At 45.3% G+C, this 19,656-nt stretch overlaps 1 protein-coding gene across 1 annotated transcript in view; it reads left to right on the plus strand.

Annotated features, from left to right (window-relative positions):
* zswim6 (zinc finger, SWIM-type containing 6) overlaps positions 1-19,369 on the plus strand; it is a 54,827-nt gene extending 35,458 nt beyond the window's left edge. The window contains exons 4-14 of the mRNA XM_053869578.1: positions 297-447; positions 1,830-2,009; positions 2,178-2,348; positions 2,420-2,566; positions 2,649-2,795; positions 3,735-3,995; positions 5,653-5,788; positions 12,680-12,837; positions 14,283-14,446; positions 15,657-15,738; positions 15,816-19,369. Coding sequence (XP_053725553.1) covers positions 297-447; positions 1,830-2,009; positions 2,178-2,348; positions 2,420-2,566; positions 2,649-2,795; positions 3,735-3,995; positions 5,653-5,788; positions 12,680-12,837; positions 14,283-14,446; positions 15,657-15,738; positions 15,816-16,681 — 2,463 coding nt within the window. The 3' untranslated portion in view covers positions 16,682-19,369. The remainder of the gene's footprint in view (positions 1-296; positions 448-1,829; positions 2,010-2,177; positions 2,349-2,419; positions 2,567-2,648; positions 2,796-3,734; positions 3,996-5,652; positions 5,789-12,679; positions 12,838-14,282; positions 14,447-15,656; positions 15,739-15,815) is intronic.
* The last annotated feature ends 287 nt before the right edge of the window (positions 19,370-19,656 follow it).

Genomic DNA, 19,656 nt, shown 5'->3' on the forward strand with positions numbered 1-19,656 from the left:
GAGGCACGTGGTCTGGTGTCGCAGCATTTCTGTGTCATGGGGAGACTGAACTGTAGTCACTGACCTAGCATGAACTTTAAATTTACTGTCGGTTAAAATGTTTTCCCAACATCTGACATGTAAACAAATCTGTGATAGACTCAGAATAGTGTTCCCTCATTTGGATTGAGGCATCGACGTGGTTCTTCCTGTCCACGCTGTAAGCTGTGAACAAGACCCCCTGCGGCTCTTGCGTGTTGCCGGCCCATAGTTTGTGTGCGGGCGTGTTTGTGACGGCCTCCTCCGTCCCCCTGCAGGTGCGGGAGATGCTGAAGATGCGTGACTCCAACGGAGCGAGAATGTTAACACTGATCACAGAGCAGTTCATGGCAGACCCACGACTGGCACTGTGGAGACAGCAAGGCACCACCATGACCGACAAGTACAGACAGCTCTGGGACGAGCTTGGTAAGTGTGCCACGCACGCACACACGCACACACTAGTAAGAAGATGACAGGGAATTTGAGCTAGGAATTTAAGCTTTCTTTTCTTCTTATGCATCTTTAAGTCACTTAATATTACGCTTCTCTTCCATGCAATTTGTCTTTTGTCCCTACTGGCTGGGAGTGGCATTACAACAGCTGTGCTTTTTCAGATTTTTTTTTTTTTTTTAGTTCAGATTCAAGCAAACTAATCTGACAATGACGGTATGTTGCGCGTCACTTTAACCTCCAGTATTGGTTGGTGTCGCAGCAGTTTGATCAGATACATAGTGTCTCATCAAACCTCCAGGTTGAATGACCTGTGCATTATTTGGGAACGCTTGATGCTATATATGTAGCGGAGGTGACAGGAGTGCGCCTCTCTCTCCACCTTGTTGGTTTGATTCAGCGTGTAGCTCATCTGACAAACTACCTGAAGCAAAACCACAGAAGCGACAAGCACATCACCGGGACAGCAGCCGCGGCGTTGTCTCCTGTCTTTGTTGTCTCTCTGATGTCTTGCTTGCCGCTGCTGTTGTTGATGATGATGATGTTCTTTTTCTCCCTTTGGTCTTGTTCTGCACTTTGTGAGGACAGCGCAGTGATCTCATCTGCTTCAATCCCACGTATTTTTGGAAGTGTGAGCACGCTCTCTTTGAAGTCCACACTTCAAAACCCTTCTTCCCAAGTCCTTATCACTCCCCCTGATGTGTGGTGAATGCTGCCTCTCGGCACTGCTCTTTTTCTCTCGGCCTCTTTTGTCTTTCTCTCCTTTGGTGCTGCAGCTACTCGTCTCCTCCAGACACAAAGACGAGCCTCATTCACTTGTCCTCAGCCATGTCTCCTTGTCCAAATCATCTCTGCTCCCATTTCCATTCCCCTTTTCTTCTGCGCTCTCTTGTGTTCCTTGCCTCTCGTCTATACACTGTCATTGTCTTTGCCCTTCATCCTGAACTCTCTCTGCCTCCACACACACGCATGTGAACACACGCGCACTCTGAGGAGTGTACATATCTCCAGCAGACTTGAGAGTTAAATCCCTGAATGTGTTTGCATCCCAGGAGGCGTCTCCACTTTTCATATTCTGTTTGTTCCAATTTACTCCAAAATGATGTGTGTGCAGTCAGCGTTGCCTCGGGACTAGTTAAGTTCTCTGTTTTCACAGAGTTTTGAATTCCAGTGCAAGATGGCGGCAGCATACCAAATGTGCTCGGGAAAAGAAACTATGTTTTGGTCGTCTTAGGAAACTGCTGCCAGCGACGAATCCTGCACGATAACATAGTTTAAGTTTGTTTTGAAGACACCGGGTGACTGTGCTTATTCAAGTGCTGTGTTTAACTGATGTGTGTGCGCGTGTGTGTATCCAGGTGCCCTGTGGATGTGCATCGTACTGAACCCCCATTGCAAGGCTGAGCAGAAGTCATCATGGCTGCGCCAGCTGCGCAGATGGAACAGTGTGGACGTCTGCCCCTGGGAGGATGGAAACCACGGCAACGAGCTGCCCAACCTCACCCACTCACTGCCTCAGGGCGCCCACGGAAACCAAGGTCAGGGAGTGGCATGTTTCCCCCCCAACATATGTCAAGAATTTAAACTTTTTGAAAACCGTGACAAGAGGGCTGCGACAGGATGGGACATTAACGAAAGATGTTTTTTCTACAAGAACAAATGTCATGCTGTTTTTATAGCGTTAAATGCGTCTTCTTCATCTGCAGAGATGCGACCCCACAGGACTGTGTTCACGCGAGCCATCGAGGCCTGCGACCTGCACTGGCAGGACCGGCACCTTCAGCACATTATCGCCAGTGACCTTTATGCCAACTACTGTTACCATGATAACCAGGAGGGATCCCTCTTCGACTCACGCGGCTGGCCCCTGTGGCACGGTGAGTGTGTGTCCAATACCTCGTACGACGGTGCGCAGACCGCGGTATTCATGGACAACTTTCTCTCTCAGAACATGTTCCCACGGCATGTGCGAGGGTGGACGCCCTGCGTTCACACGGTTACCCCAGAGAAGCTCTTCGACTGGCTATCGCGGTGGTAAACACATTACGGCGGCAACAGCAGAGGCAACTTGAGCACTTCCGACGGCACAAGAAAGGTTTGTCACAAAGTGATATTTTGTAAATTGGCACTTCCTCTGCGGAGTTTGTGCTGAACGGTGTCACTTTTGGCTGTTTCAGAGTTGCTCCATAAAGGCCACACCTCTATTACGAACATGGAGGGCTGGGTGGGACATCCACTGGACCCCATCGGAACACTGTTCAGCACCCTGACAGAGTCGGGGCGAGGCGGTGACGAGGGTTTGAACACCTGCTTAGACCTCTCAGGTACACAACTCAAAATGCTGGTCTTGTTAGCACCTGTTTTTCACTGACCTACCATTGTTTACGTTGAACACCATTGCGATGTTAGCACAAGGGTCAGACATTTGGAACTAAAATATCACACTGGACTCAACTTCAGTTTATTCATTCAGTGAGCGATGAATATCAGTATGAAAAATTACATAATGCATTCAATCAAACAAGAAAGTGCACAGTGACCCAAAAGAATTCTATGGTTGAGTTCAAATAAATTGAATGTAGCGAGGAAGCAGACAGAGTGTTGGAGTGTCTGAGATTGCTGTCACAGATCAGCAGCGCACGACACACCTTTGTCACAAATTTGAAGAATTGTCACGTTGTTCTTCTGTCGGCTGGGCCGGTGGTCCAATTTGCCGTAAAAATCCATCCCATTTGAGCAGTGTTTGAAGAATTGCTGATAATAAAAAAGGCATAACTGAGTCAATATTGAACTAACAGTGATGTTATAGAATCAAATACAGCGTTATTTATCATTACATTCTGCTTAGTAAATTAGCATAATTATTAACATTACTCCTTTTTCGTGACCATGAAATCCTTTTTCTTCACCTTCCTGAGATAATTCAGCTTCTAAATGCAGATTAAACAGAGCTCGGTTGCAGATTCCTCACCTTCAGTCTCTTTGTTTAACCTCCACTGTCTTCTCATATCTTGTATCTTTAAATCATCCTCCCTCGCACTCCTCCATCTCTGAAGCAGCCTTGTCCTCTGTGGTCGGCCAGCGAACAGAGAAATTCTCTCGAGGCATTAATCTTTATTTTGGATGGTCATCGAGTTCAGACCTCGACTGCGTGACTGACAAAGTGATTTTTCACTGGAGACCGGTTGATCCAGACCCCAGAGAATACCACCACTTGACACCGTCCCAGCTCTTTTGTTTAATCTTTCTCTTTTCCTCCGCAGACTGCTCCAGCGTAGTGAGTCGCTCTGACCTCCAGCGGATGCCGGTGCAGCGATTGCTAGGAGACGGGGAATCGTACGTGGCGCTGGCGGTGGAGACGGCTCTGATCGGTTTGGGCCAGCAGCGGGTGATGCCCGACGGGTTGTACGCTCAAGAGAAGGTGTGTCGCAACGAGGAGCAGCTACTGGCCAAGCTGCAAGAAGTGGAACTGGACGACACCCTGGTCAAAATCTTCCGAAAACAAGCCGTCTTCCTACTGGAGGGTGAGGGAATTTGACTAGCTGAGTTAGGCTTGAGGCCTGAGCTATTCATAAAGAAGTGTCCAAGTCGTAGGCTGAACAAAATGTCCATTTCTTGAGCAGAATAGAATATAAACAGAATAGATTCTTGGAGACTAAGTTTAGCCCTACATAACTGATTTATTTCAAAATACATAACACTTCCACTGCCGAAAACACAAGAGACACAAACATGAATTCAACCTCAATTTTTTCATTGGATTCAGATAGATTCAGCATCAATTTTTGAAAGTTTTTGAACCCTAACTTTAATAATATCCTGCTAGAAAAGCAAAGCTTGGAAACCTTTATCTTATTGGGTCATGACATTAGCATCCACTGGAGGTGCTCCAGTTTTTGATGCATTTTAAATCAGTGTTGAATTTTATTTATCAATTTTGCATTTTAATGACTTGGTGGGCTGAAGTTGACCTCTGTGCTTTGAGTTTGACTCGTACTTCTAAGGGTAAAGGCGATAGAAATCGAATGAATGAATATCATCTGGTTTGTTTTCCAGTACTGTAATTTCCGGGACTATTGAGTGGTAGACTGGTCTACAAGTCTTTTATTTACATGAAAGTGCTTGATGCACTGTTTTCACCCCTGTATTCCCAGCACTTTCAGCCACTTCCCCTAACTTTGCTCTGCAGCTGACTGCATCAAGCACTTTAATGTAAACAGGACAACCTATGATTTCATTGGTCTGAAGTGACAAGGCTCAATATCTTGGCAACGTGAAGCTCTTGTAGTCAACAACATATAAAAAGGTTTCCAGTATTCTATGGGAACATACTTAAGTAATTGCACCCCCTAGAAAGAGAGGCAACAAGTAAAAACAATCCACCAATTTAGTATGCAGCTTCTAATTTTCATGAACCCTCCATGCATATGCTGCCCAACGTAACCAAAAGCCAACACTGTGAACTTTCACTTCCTTTGATTTTACACTGCAAATAGACCAAAATGAGCCCCTTAGACCGAAACACCCAGAGTTTCATGTCAGCACATGCAAGCCCACAAAACTGAAGCAGAATCTGAGGTTATGGGAAGGAAGGGGTGACACATCTTCTAGCACCCAGACAAATGAAAATTTCTCATCTGTCTCCACCCAAAGCCCCCATTCCTGCCTGGCCCTAAAACACGACCACCTAGCTCAGACTGGGAGTCTAATGGAGCTCCGGGCTCAGCGGCCTCTGTGGGTCCCCCGGACGCTGCTGCAGCCCGCCGCACTGTGATGTGGTCTGTGGCATTTGGGGCCTGTTGGGGTTTTAAATAACCCACCAGAGACAGGGGAACTGCAGGAAGGGAGGGGGGAAAGCGTGATGTTGAGCCAGCACACGACCATATGGTTTTTGACAGTTTGTTTAAATGCTCCCACTCTTCCTGTATGAGAGGGGGAGGAGACCCTTTAGGCCCCTCCTGCTATGCACTCATTTTGGCAACTTCAATTTCAGACCTTTCTGTGCTAAGTGTTGAGTGATGAGGTCTTTTAAGTAATTGTTGTTTAGAATTATCAATTTAACGGTTATTACTAAAACATTAAATGCCTGAAAAATATATCCCAAGTTCAGTGAAAACAGACATTGATGTTCAACACTGTTTGGAAGTGATTCTAACGCGTACCTCTCACCCCTGTGTCCAGCTGGTCCCTACTCTGGTCTGGGGGAGATCGTCCACAGGGAGAGTGTTCCCATGCACACCTTCGCCCGCTATCTCTTCACCTCGCTCCTACCTCATGACGCTGAACTGGCGTACAAAATTGCACTGAGAGCCATGCGGTAAGTTTCCAGAGCCGCCCGCGGACTGTGATAGATTTCTCTATAGGCCCTGACGAGAGGCTTTAAATGGGCTCTGTCTGAGCCTAAATATTCCCTACCTCGTGCACTTTCAGGCGTGCTCGCTCTAAATAACAAATATTAGCCGACTTGTCGTCAAACTTGAGAGTCCGTGATTGCGGTGAACATTTGATTCATGGCTCACGCTGCTGCAATCAGCACCGCTGTAATTCACTGTATGTCGCTTTAGCAGTAATCCTGACGCTGAGGCTGCGAATGGTTGCTGATTTTGTTTTTTTGTTGCAACTGAAACCAACGGTCTTAATGGAAATGACTTTTAAGACATTTACTGACTCACCAAGAAGAATGTTTGAGGAAGGCGCAGTGGCTGATCTGTGCTGAATTGCAGTGATTAAAAATATCTGTCTGTGGTGAGGCGAGGTCCAACACAAAGTGCTTGATGGTTTAGAAATGAAACAGAAAGGGTACAATAAACACTGTGCCAAACAGCACATGAAATTAGCAGAAACTAGAAGGAAATTCTGGTCAATGTGAAACTAGAACAGAAAAATGACTTCTTTGTTGCGAGCTGGATTCTCACCAAACGTCCACCACCCAAATAAAGTGTTGAGCATGCTACATTACATGTCCCGGTGTCTCACAATAGTTAAATGGACTCTCTGGTACCAAGCTCCAGACTTCGACGCTGTTTTCACCGCAATCCCAGACAGACAGTCATCACGTTTGTTTCCAGTTTATACTTCCTCATGTTCGGAAACGAACAAAAACAAACCATGACAGTGTCTCCAGTTACTAGCATTAACTGTTTGTTGGACTTACTGGTTTGCAAAGAAATGCTCAGAAGCTTAATGGACAAATGTTTTTGTTGCACCCAGTGGATATTCTGCTTATTGTTTAACTACCAGCACATATTTTATATATTCAAAATATTTTTATTGGGTATTAATTATATTATTATCCAAAAAGGCAGATCCGCTTGTCAGAGTGATGACTTGCAAAATAAAATGTAGAAGTAATGCTTTTTTCCTTTTATTCACAACTCACAGGAGATAAAATAGATAAAAACACAATACCAAAAAACAACAACCCAGCACGTATTTTGAGTGAATTGGAGTTCAATTCCCTCAGGAGGGTCTGTCATGAAGTGATTCTGGAGTGGCTCTGAATCCTTTCATTTACACTGGTTTAACACAGCAGTCATATACTAGTTAAAAGTTTGGGTCGTCCGCAGGAACTGTGACATTCGCAGTGTTTGTTTTGTGTTTGTTGCCTTGGCATGATGGCTCCAAGTTAAGCTCCTGTGTGTATTCATCTGTGGACAATATGTACATGTGTATGTTGGTTAATCACTCAGCGCTGCTGTGTTTTGATGTTGTGACTAGTGGGAGCTGGATCAGTGAATATTAATTACATTAATGAGAGTGTAATTAGTGTGGTTGTAGCGAAGAAGGGACACACACACACACACACACACACACACGAATGCAAGGCCAACAGGGACAGGGGCAGTGTGGGAAAGATGTTTGTTGTGTCTCTGCAAAGCGAGGCCTCTGATTCTGTCACCACCAGCAATTAATACGAGAGTGTGCGAGCAGCGAGGACTCTCTTGTCCCGGCTCGTGGCATCAGATGTCCGAGCCTGACAATTAGGGGGACAAAAGGACGCTGAACACATTGCTCCCACCTTCCTGCCGTTTGTTTGCCAAGAATTGGAATCATGTGCTCACCGAACCGAAGCATGTTTGGACTCAAGGTTGCGCGCCGGACCGTCCCCTCCTCTCCGATAAGCCGCGTCCCAAAATTGTTTCCCTGAGTCAGCTTCTCCCCTGCCTCCCTCACTGCTTCCCTTCACCTTCCCCTCTCCTCCTCACCTCAGCTCCTCCATCCTCGCCCGCGTGGTGTGAAACCGGCGATTTAGAATAATATGGCCACTTATGGGTGCTCCTGGGAACCAGGGGTGTCTACTCAGCACATAATGAATGTGTGTAATGTAGCGTGGTGTAATATGATAGCATATACCTCCCCGCTCCCACGGGGAGTCGGACAGTTAAATATAGAGGAGGAGGTAAAGGGACTGGGGCTATTTTAATGGACCCATTATAACACCATCATTGATACAGGGAGGAAGGGAAAGTCTCTCGCTCATTTAGACAAGTGCGCTTTTTCACTTTCCACTTGCTTTCTATTATTCATTTTCACTTTCACTGCATCGCCAAAATGAGCTTTTGAATGAGGGAGGGTAATCACACTGGATCCTCCAAAATTTGCATACTCACAACCTGGAAGCTCCCCATGCTAGCGCATGGTCGCTTGGCATCAACTGTGGAAACAGATTAAGGTCCCAGCGTGTGCTTTTGTTGTCACGCAGAAAAGAGCCAGCTGATATTAACTGACTCCCCCCCAGGGAAAAGTGCCCCCTATATTCATGGACATTTCTTTAGCTAATGAAATTGCCTCATCTTACACCAGTGTATCAGTAGTTGGTATCAGGGCAAGCATTTGCTTCCATGTTGTTCTACACTGCCGCAGCTGGGCGTCGGTAGAAGGCCCATCAGTCTATATGGGACGTGGAGTCACATGGTAGGGTTAAATTTTCCCATATCCAAACCTCCCACGTCTTCACATGACCATCCCACTTCTGACACCATTTGTCTCAGTCAGGAATTCGGCGTCCTCAGTTGGGCCTCCAAGCCAACCTCATCGATAACTGGCCAGCTTGATAAGTCAGTCAGTGACGGTCCATCACAGGACGATTCCCGTCACCCACAATCACTAATCCAGCGGCACCATCCACTCCGCCTCTAAAAGCAGCTCTAATAGCATATTTATGTTGGTATCCGGGCCAGCGCTTCTTTATGGTGAGTGCGTTTGCATTCTGGCCAAGTGTGAGGTCATTTGAAGCCTGCGAAGGCAGCATATGCTGAGTGGCGACTTGGAGTGGGCGGCCAGCACGGAAACAGAGTTATATATCGGTCGCCGAGCTGGCCGGGTTTTGAATTCCGCAGTCACAGAAGAAGCAGCTCGTCGCCTCTCTGGAGATTGTCTTTATCGCCATTCGCACGGAGCGAAGAAGACAAATCCAACAGCTTGTTATCATATAAGATTTCCGTGGCAGATACAAGTCGGCCCGTGCCAATTAATCCGGAACCTCGCTGTAAACTGCAACCTTTGATCTTTAATCCAAACACGTGTGTCTATCATGAGGCAGTGAAGGATGAGACCCTCCATGAAACAGCAGGATTTTTTTTTAGCTCGGAAGGTGATCGCGTAGAAATGTTTTACATTTGAAGACTATTTTAGCTTTTAGTTAGCTTACTCCTGTGTCACATCGATCCTTCATTGTACTTATTTACTTGTGACTTTTCTTCCGCTACGGTTTGATGTTGCTTTCCAAGCTTGTGAAAGCAAGCATGTAAAAAGCAAGTTTTCCGTATGTCCGCTGAACCTGGGATTTCCCCATCAAGCTGATTTCCTGGTCATGAAAATACTGATCATGCCTTATAATATTGAACAATCCTTTTTATTTATTTATTTCCTGATTGTGTCACTCAGTAATATTCCAGGTCATAAAGCACAACGGTGTTTCCCCCTCGACTGAATGGAATCCGTTTGACACTCCCCCATGAGGTAGACAGTGATCCAGGAGGTTTGGCAATGATTAGCTAAATATCTGGAGCAGTTGGTTTATTTTGACAGTGACGTCATGAAACTCCGAACAAAGGAGACGGTATGACTCACACCTCTAGTGGACATTCTTGGGTACTATAGGGATATCTAATCCATCTTAAAAAGGAAGGGCCCCGAGGGAAAATCTAATCATATTTGGAAAAGGCGAGGACCATCATGGATCAGGGCGCCATGTAATAACCATTTCATGCTCCGAGAAGTTGATGACTTTCAAAGGACTTCCTGCCTGACCGTTCACGAACCCTCTTTTCGACCTCGCTCGGCAGTTAATTTTCAAGATTTTCACCAGGAAGTGACAGTATTTCACAGCGGCAGACGTTGTTTTGAAACATCCCCGGTATTTTAGAGCTTCGGGCTGCGAGCCGAGGGGGTCACCTCCTGTCAGACGGTCGAGGAGTTCCACCAACGCCTCAGAGCTCCTGGGTTTGTGTACACAGTGGAGAGTTGTTGGCGGATGTGGAGTTGATAGATCAATTATGAATGTGGACAGTGTTTACTGTCAGAAAGGGGGAAGTGATAGTGACTTCATGAGCCTGACCAGAAGCTCACGTCTTCAGGATTTTGGTCCATGTGTGATCGTACTGGCCGTTGTCAATGTGTCATATATATGAACATATGTATGATCAAAATCAGGTGTATATTTAATAATAATAATATTTTAATCTAATTTTCTGCAAAAAAAAAGATGTATGTAGACGCACATCATGAAATAGTATTTCGTTGTCAAACTACATGAGGAGCATGTTTAATACATAGATAAGATATGACCAGGTTTGAATAAACTCTGGTATTCTGCTATATCTAGGCAATATACATTTCTCAGGTACTGTTGATCAATATGCCACTAATAATACTGTATTTTCTTGAACAAATCAAATGTGCCTTTTGAACTGCTCACTTCAGAAGCACATTAGCTACACAAGGTTCAGGTTCTGCATTTGCAATTTTTATTATCTGAATTTCATAAATCACAATGCATTGCAGCAATACATGTTGCAATCTTCCTCTCTGTAATGACAGTTAAAACATTTTTGCTTTTCTCATTGGCTTCTATTATTTCATCAACCCATATCATTTACCTCTCCAAACCCTCTGCATCACACATATGTGCCACCTCTCGTCCCTCCGCCTGTCATCACGTCCTCGCGGCCTCACCTCACCCCGCTGTCTCCCTCCGATGTTTCCGCGGTGATAGATATATATATATTTATTTATATATGGCTGTGTCCCTTTCAGATGTGACAGGGTGCTAGAGTTCCACAGGACATGTTTGACACCAGAGCTGCTCCCACCCCCACACCGCCTGCCTCTTCCAGCTCACACTGCTAAGCGTTGTTTACATGCCCGATGCACATTTATATCTACTGTACGAGTGGGCCGCGCAGAAATACCAGTCTGACTTGATCCTTTGAGCACACCTGACACTGAGTTAGGAGTGTATATGAGGTTATAGCTTGCTAATCATATTTACAGCAGTGGTGGACAAGACGGCAGCAGTCGCACTGTACTTGTTTTAGTCATTGCTTATTATGGGACAAAAGCCCAGTATGGATTTTCCTGCCTATGTTTCGAGGAGGTTTTTTTGAGTAGGACTCTCATGCTTCCATCCAATGGAGGCCTCTGGCTCTCTGGTGGAAACCAAACAAAGACAGGAATGTTGATGAGGCCTCCATCTTTACCCTGGGCCCTTTTTTTGCTTTGCTACACCCCAGGAATCTTCCAGAAGGCCCCAGTGTGGTGTATGCTTTTAGCAGCTCTTTAGATGGAAGTGGTTGCCAGGGCTTCTGAATATCTCCATCTGAAACCAAGTGTTCAGCCTCTCATGCTTTGCCGCTGGGATTTTGTCCTCTTTTTTTTCGATGTTGTTATATGCAGGTTTTTTTTTTTTTTGAGGGATAAAAGGAGCATGTTTTTGTCCTGGGTGGGGATCTTGTTGCGACTTAAGAGTTTAAAAAATCATGTATTATTATCATGATACAGCTCTTGGCGTATAAACACACACAGAGCTGTAGCATGACCTAGCGATGCGCAGGTGAGCCTTTGCTATAGGTGTGTGCTGAGCGCTGTGGCACAAACTGAAGCAGATATACTATTGTTTTTCCCTGATCCCAAAAAGCTGTTCAGCAAATGTTGGACCACTGTTGTTCCATGCCATGCATGACCAGACCATCGTCTCCCGTCTGTTTGGAAGTAGCACTTCAGCGTTTAACCTCTGGCTTTCACAGAAAAGATGAGTCAACTTGAAACACAGCGGCTCACCACGGTGGGAAATTGTCTGGAGTCTGAGATGCAGATTAGCTTGGATATTTTGGCGCATCTGTGCCGGCGCGCGCTCAGGTGGCAGCCCTATCACGTGGACCTGGGTCTGAAATTGAAACTGGCATTTAGCATCACATCACTTTTACCAGGACGCTTTGATGTGTTTTCAAAAGGGCAGATGTGTGTGGGAGCCAGTGTGTGTGTGTGTGCGTGCGTGTTGCTCTTTTCACTCATGTGTGTCGGTATTTGTTTGATGTGTGTCCAGCCTTACAGGGCTGGGAGGTGAATTCCTTAATTTCCCCGTGGACTCAATTAGCTTTGTGATTGGCCGAGAGAAGGCCAGGTTGTGCCGTCTTCTGAGGGAAGGGAGACCTTTGAAAGAGAGGTGGGAGTGGAGCCGGCAGGAGTGAAGCAGAATGGCAGATGAGCCGGCCACGGTGCTGCTGGAGAGGCCTGGCCTCTGTAGGTGATATTATTATAATGAGCCGCAGAAACTTGGAGGCTCTCTCAGTCGCTAGCAGGTGTTGCTCTGCTCTGACTTCATTAGGACCAATGAAAGTGAAGAAAATACTAATGACACTTTGGTTTCTAGGTGATTCAATTGCAGGTTAGACGTAAATTGCAGGGATCGACTGACTGTAATCCCCCTGTGATCTCATAAGTCATGCTCATTTTTGAAGTCGCTTTCAAACCACTCATAATGAAGACTTCTGTCTTTGCCGTGTTTCTGTCGCCGCGCTTGTTACTGTATGAAGTCATCTCTGATGATTCGATGGCGCCTTTTGATTACCACTCTCCCTGTCCTCCCAGCGCTCAGGCTTCTGATCCCGGCATTAATATTTTTACATGCATTATACCTTCCATTTTCCCGTGGAAGTGCGGTGTTTCCTGCGAGTCCACTCACCCGCCGCTCTCGTCTTCCCCGCAGGTTGCCGGTGTTGGAGTCGACGGCCTCGTCTGGTGACCTGTCACGACCTCACCACATCGTGTCTGTGGTACCCAACCGCTACCCGCGCTGGTTCACTCTGAGTCACATCGAGTCTCAGCAGTGCGAACTGGCCTCCACCATGCTGACGGCAGCCAAAGGTACTCACGACGATACCTATAGTGAATATACCACGCCAGCTGTGTGTTATTTTCTGACGGTCATAATAACCTCCTCTGACTGTAAATAATGTTTTCCCCTTTGTTCGGTTCACCCACTGAGCGCGACTCATATTTTTAGGCTTTTCAATTGTTGTTTACGTTCCTATCACAAACTCTGTGTTAAAAACAGAATTATAAAGTACAAGAAAATCTACCTCTGCTCTTCTGCACACTACTACTACATGTGCTGCTACACACTGTTGTACTTCCTCCTTGATCAAAGTTAGCACTCCCAAACGTCAGAATATGTTACCGTCTGTAACTACCCCTGGTGAGTAACATAGGGGCAGAAGTACCTTCAATCCAAATAGTACCAGAATACCTCTGCTTTGGTTTACTTCTCTGCTACTACTGCCACTTTTTCTGCCACTATTACTCTTCTGTAGTTTCTACTACTAATGTTTCTACTATAGTTATTACTACTTATTATTACTACTACAACCCCTTCTACTACAACTACATCTGCTGTCTAGCACAGCCTATAATAATTACAGCTCTGCTTCTCTCACCTCCTACTCTTCTTCTTTTACTTATGTACTACTACTTTTCTTGCCTCTGCTACTATTACTGCTAATACTACTACTAACTCTATTGCTACTAATCTCACCTTCCTTCCAGTTGTATTGTTGCATATATTAGGACTAAAATACGTGCTTACATGCTTTCTTGCCAACATGCATGCCGCTAGGTGGTAATACCACTGCAAATTGTACTACGACTACAACTCCTGGAGCTATAAACGAAACAAGTGCAACCTGTTTTATCTCCTCTAACATGCCGTCTTATAATTATATGCAGTAGTAAAGTGGAGAAGTCACAAAACAGCTTTGATCCTAAAGTCCTAATGCAACAGTTACTACTACTGTTATACCAGTTCAACGGCTACTCACAGTTAGTGCCACAACCTGCACCACAACAAATTGCGGATGCAACTGCTATTTGTACTGCTGCTTCTTATTCGACAACTAGCACTACTGCTAAATAAAACTAGAAAAATGACCACATGTCCCAGTTTAAATCCCACCTCCATTCCTTTACTTAAAAAACACATCTAGTTCAACCCTGTTTTTCATGTGTACTTTAAACCAAACTACTTCTCCACATCTCTACGCTACTCTAAGGGCTTTATCGGCTCAGTACACACTTCTGAAATCATGATAAACAATTGCTGACTACTGATAGAGTCACAGAAAAAGAAAAAAGAAACATAACATAATAAGATGGTTATTACATGAATATTTCAAATTATTATTAGTATTATTTTAACGTCCCGTGAGCCACTCCCTTGGTCTTTGAAGGCTCCCATGTTTGCGAGCCCTGCATTAGGTCAATTCAACGCTGTCTGTCAAAGTCATGTGATGGAAGACGTCCTGTCTCTTGTCCAGGCGACAGCCGCAGGTTGGAGACCGTGCTGGAGTCCATCCAGAAGAACATTCACTCGTCGTCTCACATCTTCAAACTGGCACAGGATGCGTTCAAGATCGCCACGCTGATGGACAGCCTGCCTGACATCACACTTCTCAAAGTGTCTCTGGAGCTGGGACTGCAGGTACACCCGCTTGTCAGTGTGGCGGCTGCGTTCGCTCAGCCGTGTTTATGTACTCGGACGGTTTGTTTGAGCGATGGAGCCATTGACGAAATACCTCTGCTGGCTCAATAACTGTCAGCTGCACCCAGAATCCATTTTACCGGTAATGTCAGGGAAATGTAAGGAGTTTTATATGTATATATATATATATATATATATATATATATATATATATATATCACTGTTTGGAACTCGTCCACATTTCCGCTTCTTGTTTATTCGGCCTTTTATTTTGGCCCATTAAACCTTAATACGATAAACCCATAAGCAACATGTTATGCCTCATCATTTTCGAATATGAGATAGTCTTGAGGGAACAAACCTTGGACTGTTGGCTGCACTGGGACCTGTAAAATGTCTTCATTTTCTCTGGCCTTTAAACAAGCCTGCGGAGCAATCACCAGCAGCCCCCTGAGATCCCGCCAGACCATTACTGCCCCGCTGCTGTGTGTCCGTACTGCTAATCTCCTCTTGTGCGGCGGCGGCGGAAAGGGTTAAAGCATAGACTCAAAGGAGCTTATTATTCTCGTCCATTGGGTCTAGTGGGCTCCCCGTGCGAGAGTTCGTCATGGAAACAGTGTTAGTCTGTATGTCAATGATAGATTTGCTTGCTTACGTCAGATGAATTAGTGCTCCCCTTCTTTGTGTTCTCTCCTCACTACGCACGCAGAGTCTGCTATTGTGCCACATTTATACTGAGTGATTCCCAATCCTGCTGTGGTGGGATCTCAGGGTGTTTGGTGGCAACAATGTTTCCGACCCACCAGTTGAGAAGCACTGCGCTGGGCGGCCACCGAGGCGCAGACCATCTCTGCCCCTTGGAGTCGTTGATGTAATTATTGCAGAACCAGCAGGTCGTGTTGACTCGGCGAGAATTGGTTCTCGCTGGTCAGCTAGAAGTAATGGAATGGAGTGAGTGGGCTTCACTCAGGAGGCTTGTCGGGAGAGTTGAATCACTGAGTCGGTGTCACCTGGCGTGCCCGCCCGTCGCCCAGCCTTCACTTCCTGTTTGTGCAGCAGCCGCTCCAGGGCGGAAGGTTGACACTGTTTTCGGTGAAGCTTCGTCCCTGACTCGGGCAGCAAGTCACACAGCAGCCGTGTGTGTTTTCAAAGGCCAAGAGGATGTGATGACTATTTTTGCTGACCGTGCCTTTTTTTTTTGCCCGCTCAGGTGATGAGAATAACTCTGTCCACGTTAAACTGGAGGAGGAGAGAGATGGTGCGCTGGTTAGTCACATGTGCCACTGAAGTCGGTAAGTGACTCTGCCGAGTCATGGCTTGAGCTGGTTTGCCTGCAGCTGTGGCCTTGACTGGTGTGTCGTCTGTGCAGGAGTGTACGCGCTGGACAGCATCATGCAGAGCTGGTTCACCCTCTTCACCCCCACGGAAGCCACCAGTATCGTGGCCACCACCGTCATGTCCAACAGCACTATCGTCCGCCTGCACCTGGACTGCCACCAGCAGGAGAACCTGGCATCATCCGCCCGCACCCTCGCCCTGCAATGCGCCATGAAGGACCCCCAGAACTGCGCCCTCTCCGCTCTCACCCTCTGTGAAAAGGACCACATTGCCTTCGAGACAGCTTACCAGATTGTGCTGGACGCAGCGGCGACGGGGATGAGCTACACGCAGCTGTTCACCATCGCCCGCTACATGGAGCACCGCGGCTACCCCATGAGAGCCTACAAGCTGGCCACGCTAGCCATGGCTCACCTGAATCTCAGTTACAACCAGGACACGCACCCGGCCATCAACGACGTGCTGTGGGCCTGCGCGCTCAGCCACTCCCTGGGGAAGAACGAGCTGGCCGCCGTCATCCCCCTGGTGGTGAAGAGCGTCAAGTGTGCCACCGTGCTGTCTGACATTTTGCGGCGGTGCACGTTGACCACGCCGGGCATGGTGTCGGCGCTGCACAGCCGCAGGAACTCGGGGAAGCTGATGTCGCTGGACAAAGCGCCGCTCAGGCAGCTGCTGGACGCAACCATCGGGGCCTACATCAACACCACGCACTCTCGGCTCACGCACATCAGCCCGCGCCACTACAGCGAGTTCATCGAGTTCCTGGGCAAAGCCCGGGAGACGTTCATGATGGCTCACGACGGACACATTCAGTTCACGCAGTTCATAGACAACCTGAAACAGATCTACAAGGGCAAAAAGAAACTAATGATGCTGGTGAGGGAGCGCTTCGGCTGAACGTGGGGGGAGGGGGCGCCCTAAAAAGCCACGCTCCCTACTCTAGTGCTTTTTCTATTAACTTGAGTCTGCCTTTTGAACTTCTTTTGGACTAATAGACAAGTAAAAAGAGGGATGTGACTTGTAGAATGAAGCGAAAAAGAGAAAAGAAAAAACCCACAGAGCCACATGCGGTATTATTGTTCTTGCTGTTGTTATTGTTATAAACATTATTACTATTATTATTAATATTATTACTACTATGTGTACAGAAGTGTTTTTATTTTTCAGAAGAGAGGAAATTTGTCACGTTGTGAATGTTTGTGTATTTCTCTACATGTGTGTGAAAGGTAAATGAAAAAGTGAAATGGCTTTTTTTATATTTTGTTTTCTTATGATTCTTATGATTTTGTCATTTTGCCCCCCCTTTTTTTTTTTACACTGAGTTGTATGTCGTGGCTGAAGCCCTCCAGTTTTTGACCATCCATTGATCAATTCAGAACCAGAATATGGCGGCGTGAAACAAATAGAAAGCTGACGGTTGTTCTTTTTTTGGGCTTTTGTTTTGTATATGTTTTTTTTAATCAAAAACAGTTTAGGGTCCACTACTCGATATCGTATGTGTTTATTTTAACCAAAGGAAAGTGGACTTCTTGAGTGCGCTGCATTCAAAGAGACAATTTTGAATCAGAAAGTGTTTAATAGCAATGGTTTTTATCTTTTCTTTTAAATACTGAAACACTTTTTTTCTTATTTTAGCTAAGCGACTGCGATGGAAAAGTGAATCTAAAAATGAATCTAATAATATATGTAACGTAATATATCTAACAGAAAAACATATATATACAACGTGAACGAAACACCAATTCGATGATGAAAACATACAAATGTAGTCACCGAAGATGACGGAAAAAACGTGTTGAAAATTAAATATAATCAAATAAATACTGTGATAGGGAAAAACATAAACAAAATGTCCTTAAATGCGACACCCTTAACTTCCAAATACGTGATTCTTCTGTCCCTTTGAATGCAGCATTTGTACTTTCAAGGCACCAAGAAGTCCTTGTTTTCTTTTTTTCCACAAACGGATCAGCTCATTATTTGCTTCATGGCCGATTGTGAAGAACTTTGGTTCTCAATTGAATTGAAGGAATGATGCACCGACATCTTGGACAAACACGCTCATTGACAACGACAACGAAAATAGCGTCTCAGCATCCTCAAAGAGAAACTAAAGGCTTTAAACCTCACAGAGCACCTCCCCTTCCGGTCCAGGCCTCCCGCCCCCCACCTCCCCCTCCGGCCCGCACAGCCCGGCTCGGGTCAGCACTGACAGAAAAGCCGCGAGCAGCCGATCTCCACGCAGCACTTGAGCAAGCATTAGTTCTCTCTGGGTTACGGGAAGTAGCTGACCGCAGCAATGCTCTGAGCGAAATATTGTATTATGACCCTTATTCCTAAATCGGACACCCAGAGGGAGACCACTACCTCATGTATTCAACATGATCCGGACTACCGTGAGCACCCGTGATGGCCGGCAGTATTAATGACTCGGCACATTCACTCCCATTCAGACGGTACTTAAATCCCACAATCTTCGCATCATCCCTGAACAGGCCAGTGTCATTTCCCTCTGTGCATGTGAACCATAGAAATTAGACTTTTCTACTGTTATATATGTGGAACCTTCAGTAATTGTCAACCAGAACGTTCTCAGGGATTTCTCTCCACAAGAAAAAAAGACAAAACAAGGCAGAACAAACGAACGACGAGAAGGAAAAGAAAAGATCGAGGACACAACATGCATTTATTGTACTCTGTATATATGCCATAGTATATGTCTGAATATGGAGGATCTGAAAGTATATGTTAACTAATTTATACAGAGTATTCTATGTAATGTGAAATACTTGAAGCCGCTGTAGTCCGCTCTCTCTCGCTCTCTTTTCTTCTTTCTTTCTTCACATTGGAAACATATCAGATGACTCTTTCTGTTTGACATATTTGAGACGCTGGATCCCATCCGAGTCTAAAACAGTTCCAGCTCCACAGTGTCTCCTCTGTAGTGACCTTTGCCTTGTTTGATACGTGATATATATGTATATATATGTATATATATATATATACATATATATATACATGTTTCTGATTTACTTTCTGTGCGACTTTCGTTTGTTTGTTAAAGATGAAAGCAGCCTTTTTCCTCTTGCCTTGTCTTAACGCTTTAAAGTAACCAAACAGGAGATCTGTCTAACAACCAAACGCGTTCTAAGAGGTGAGAGACGACCCACCTTGGTCCCAGCTTTAGTGTCCTTAATTAGTAAGTGAATGGCTGTGTAACTCATGCTTTAACCACAAGCAACAATTCCTCACGTGTGTTTGGTGGAAATACTATGTTGTCCAGTGTCTCATGTTCTCTTCAGATACAATTTCCTCTGAGTCTTTTTAGCTGTTTGGTTTTTTTCTGTTTGTTTTTACTTTTTGAATTTCAGTTTCTTTTTGTTTTTTTGTTCGTGTAGGAAGATTCCCGCCCTTTTTATTTATTACAATGACCCATGTATACATGCTTATGAAATTAAGATTTGATACACCGATATCAATTTATTTATGTAACTAAATCACTGTTTTATAATCTTGTTAATGAGTCAATTGATTTTTTTTTTCCTTTTATTTTTGTTTTAATAAAAGTTAGTTTTTTGAAATGTTGACGTTTGTCCAGGTTGTTCTTTTTTTTGAGGACTTTAGTTATTTTAAATTTGTCTTTCACAGGTTCTGGTACCCACCTTTAGTTTATTGAGGTGCATTTCCAGCATTTTTTTCTTTCATATCTTCCTTAAATCGTGTGAGGAACCATATTGGAACCTTTTTTATGGAGACTCATTGGCCTTAAAATGCTCTGCAGTCATGGATTCGTTGGTTCACTATGGTCACGAAGGGCAGAGGGAGTCTTTCCCAGCCACTTGGGATGGGTTTCCCCGGACAGGTCGCCATCT

The sequence above is a fragment of the Synchiropus splendidus genome, chromosome 7 (genome assembly GCF_027744825.2).
Source record: "Synchiropus splendidus isolate RoL2022-P1 chromosome 7, RoL_Sspl_1.0, whole genome shotgun sequence".
Lineage (NCBI taxonomy): Eukaryota > Metazoa > Chordata > Actinopteri > Syngnathiformes > Callionymidae > Synchiropus > Synchiropus splendidus.